Source organism: Candoia aspera, chromosome 14 (genome assembly GCF_035149785.1).
Source record: "Candoia aspera isolate rCanAsp1 chromosome 14, rCanAsp1.hap2, whole genome shotgun sequence".
NCBI classification, from domain to species: Eukaryota; Metazoa; Chordata; class Lepidosauria; order Squamata; family Boidae; genus Candoia; species Candoia aspera.
In genome coordinates this window covers 10,011,014-10,013,859 of record NC_086166.1, presented here as the reverse complement: position 1 = coordinate 10,013,859, position 2,846 = coordinate 10,011,014, and the positions used below count along the sequence as shown (strand labels likewise).

Below are 2,846 nucleotides of genomic sequence, written 5' to 3'. Positions count from 1 at the left end.
CGATCGCGGCCGGGCGGGCCAGCCAGAGGAGCCCTCCCGGCGGGCGCCGCAGCGGAGCCGGCGAGCGCAGCTCCCCGGCCGAGCGCGGCGGCGCGCCTCTAGCGCCCTGCCTGCAGCCCGCGAGGGAGCGCCCGGCCGGGCGGCGGCAGCGAGACCCACCCCGGGACGCGGACCCCGCCGGCGCCTCTCCTAAGCGCCCGCCGAGCCGCCGGCCCCGGGAAGGGGGGCTTTCCTCCCTCCGGAGACGCCCCCCGGGAAGAAAGAGCCCTTCTCCCCGCGCCGGGATTGTCGAGCTGCGGCGAGCCGCTTCTTCTCGCCTCCGCCGGCTGGGATTGCGAGGGGCGCCCGCGATGCTGAGCGGCGAGGCGCGGAGATAGGCTCGGGGGCAGCCGCTGAAGCCCGGAGCCAGCTCGCCGGGCCGCCCGCACCGCCGCCACTCCTCACCCCGCCGAAAGCTCCGCAATGAAGCCCCGCTTTGCACTGGGGCGGCACCATTCCTGGGGGGTCCCCGGCTGTTCTTATTTGAGGAGCTAAAAGAAGAGAGGGGGGCACAGGAAAAAATAGGAGGAACCGCCGCCGCTGCCGCCGCCCCCCCGCTAAAAAGTTGGAAGACCCCCCCCTTCCCAAAACTGGAAGCATTTCTCGTGACCTCCGGCTCTCTTTCTCCCCTCCTCCTCTTCCCGCCCCCCTCCCTTGCTGCAGCCCACTCTTTTCCCCCCTTTTCACGGCTCCCCCATCTATAAAAGAAGGTTTTATTCTTGGCCTCCAATCTCACGCCAAACCCTGTCATGCAGTCTAGACATGTTGCCGTGGGTCTAAGTCCAGCTGTCACCATGGAGATGGAGTTGGGACCGCTGTGAATTTTTGGGAAGAGAGAGAGGGGGGGGGGGAGAGACAGAAGACGGGTGGGTGGGATTTTCCCCGGAGCGAAAAGAAATCGGTTGCTCTTCGCTGCGCGAGGAGGGGGCTGCTGCTCCCTGCCGCCCCCCCCAAAAGCCATTGGCTCCTGTCCTGCCGTCCCCACCCCCAGCACCCCACGTTTTTGCCCTTCGCTGTGCTAGCCGAGAGGGGAGCGTAAAAGGGGACCTTGCCTGCGTCTGTCATCCTACCCCTTGGCGATCTATTTAAAGCAAGAGGCCTTGTTGAATTTTGTCTCCACCTATTTATGAATCTCTTGGACTTGGCAAGGGGGTCTGCGGAGCATTAACTCCCAGCTTTGGAACAATTGGAAGCCGGGGGAAGCCGCTCCGTTGCAGCACTGCGGCCGGCCTCTTTGCTCAGGCTGGGCTCGGTGAACCCCCGGGCCGGGCAGAGGAGAGCATGACGCCCTCCCAGGCGCTCCTGGTTTGCTCTTCCTTGGCGCTGCTGCTCCGGCCCGGCTGCTTCCAGCCCTACCTTCGGCTCCGGCCTTCGCCTAGCGACCACCTGCCCGTCAAGGATATCATTGAGCATCCGGATCCAGAGTATGACCCCAAGGAGCAAGACTTGGACGACCGGACTTTGCGCAAGAAACTGGGGAGCCATTTCGACCCCAACTTCATGTCGGTGGCCGCGCCGGCTCAGGGGAATCTCTCCAGCTTGGAGCCTTTGCACAGGTTCAAGGGACAGGGACCTCTGCCCGGGGTGCTGAAGAAGCTGGACCTGGGCGAGACGCCCTATAGGACCAAGGTCAAGATGGGCAAGAAAGCCCGCCGGAAATTTCTCCAGTGGCTTTGGGCGTATTCCTACTGCCCGGTGATGTATACTTGGAAGGACCTGGGCAGCCGATTTTGGCCTCGGTACATCAAGGAAGGGAACTGCTTGGCCGAGCGGTCCTGTTCCTTCCCCGAGGGCATGTCCTGCAAGCCTATCAAATCGGTCACCAAGACTTTCCTGCGGTGGTACTGCCAAGGGTGGTCCAGGCAGAAATACTGCACGTGGATCCCCGTTCAGTATCCAGTGATTTCAGAGTGCAAATGCTCCTGTTAATTATGGGGAGGGGGAACGTCCCCACCCCTGGATGCATAATGTGGGGCTATGTGGCCGAGGTCCAGAAAGCCTCGGCTGAAAGCCATCTAGGGATGGGGGGAAATGAGGAGAGAAGGAAATGCTGGTCCTACACGGGATCCATCCAGAAGGCTGAAGTGTCCAGAGAGGGTGGGTAGGAACTCAAGCCATCTTGGCCAACGGACTTGACAGGTGCCAATCATCCTTCAACCCTGAGCAAAGCTTGGATGGTTGCTTGAAAACTTGTTGCCTACTTAGTGAGCGTTGCTGTTGACAAAGAGACATACAGACACGGATCCTCCTCCGTGTTTGCAAGACACTTTGCTTATGCATTTCTCCGTCCTCTTCCCCGCCCTGCCACCCACCACAAAACAGCCCCTTGCACTGTTTTTTCCCCTTTTTCCCCTCCCCCCCTTTTTAATTATTTTATTTTATTTGAAATGGGAAAAAGAGAAATCCCAGAGGAACTGCAGTGCAGGCCATGGAAAAAAAGAAAAAAGCTAAGCACTACGCTAAGATGTCTATTTTTATACGTATATAGCGTTCTAACAAAAATTAGAATTGCCACCCGCTGTAAATATAGAGAGTTTTAAAGGAGGAGGGAATCCAGCTGTGTTTTTTTGTTGAGTTTTTAAAAAATTCTTGTTATTAATAATACGATAACGACAATGCAGGACCACATATTGAAGCTCCAATTTTGAAACTGAACAGTTTCCTTTGGCATATGAGAAAGGGAGAATATTTTCCTATAAAGCTGGTTTATAATGCCTGGTCCCTATAACTTCTTTAAGATGTCCTGATTTCTGTTTCCTGTGCTCCTGTCTGTCTGTCTGTCTGTTTTTCCCCTTCCAAGCGTGTTA

General features: G+C 57.6%; 1 protein-coding gene across 1 annotated transcript; it reads left to right on the top strand.

The window, feature by feature from the left end:
* The first annotated feature begins 1,060 nt into the window (after window positions 1-1,060).
* LOC134505169 (noggin-2-like) lies at window positions 1,061-1,976 on the top strand. Its single transcript, XM_063314735.1, has one exon. The coding sequence runs from the start codon at window positions 1,321-1,323 to the stop codon at window positions 1,966-1,968; it is 648 nt and encodes a 215-aa protein (XP_063170805.1). The 5' UTR covers window positions 1,061-1,320; the 3' UTR covers window positions 1,969-1,976.
* Window positions 1,977-2,846: the final 870 nt, after the last annotated feature.

What these genes read in the sequence shown, in the direction of transcription:
- LOC134505169 (XM_063314735.1), top strand. Translation starts at nt 1,321, where the DNA reads ATGACGCCCTCCCAGGCGCTCCTGGTTTGCTCTTCCTTGGCGCTGCTG.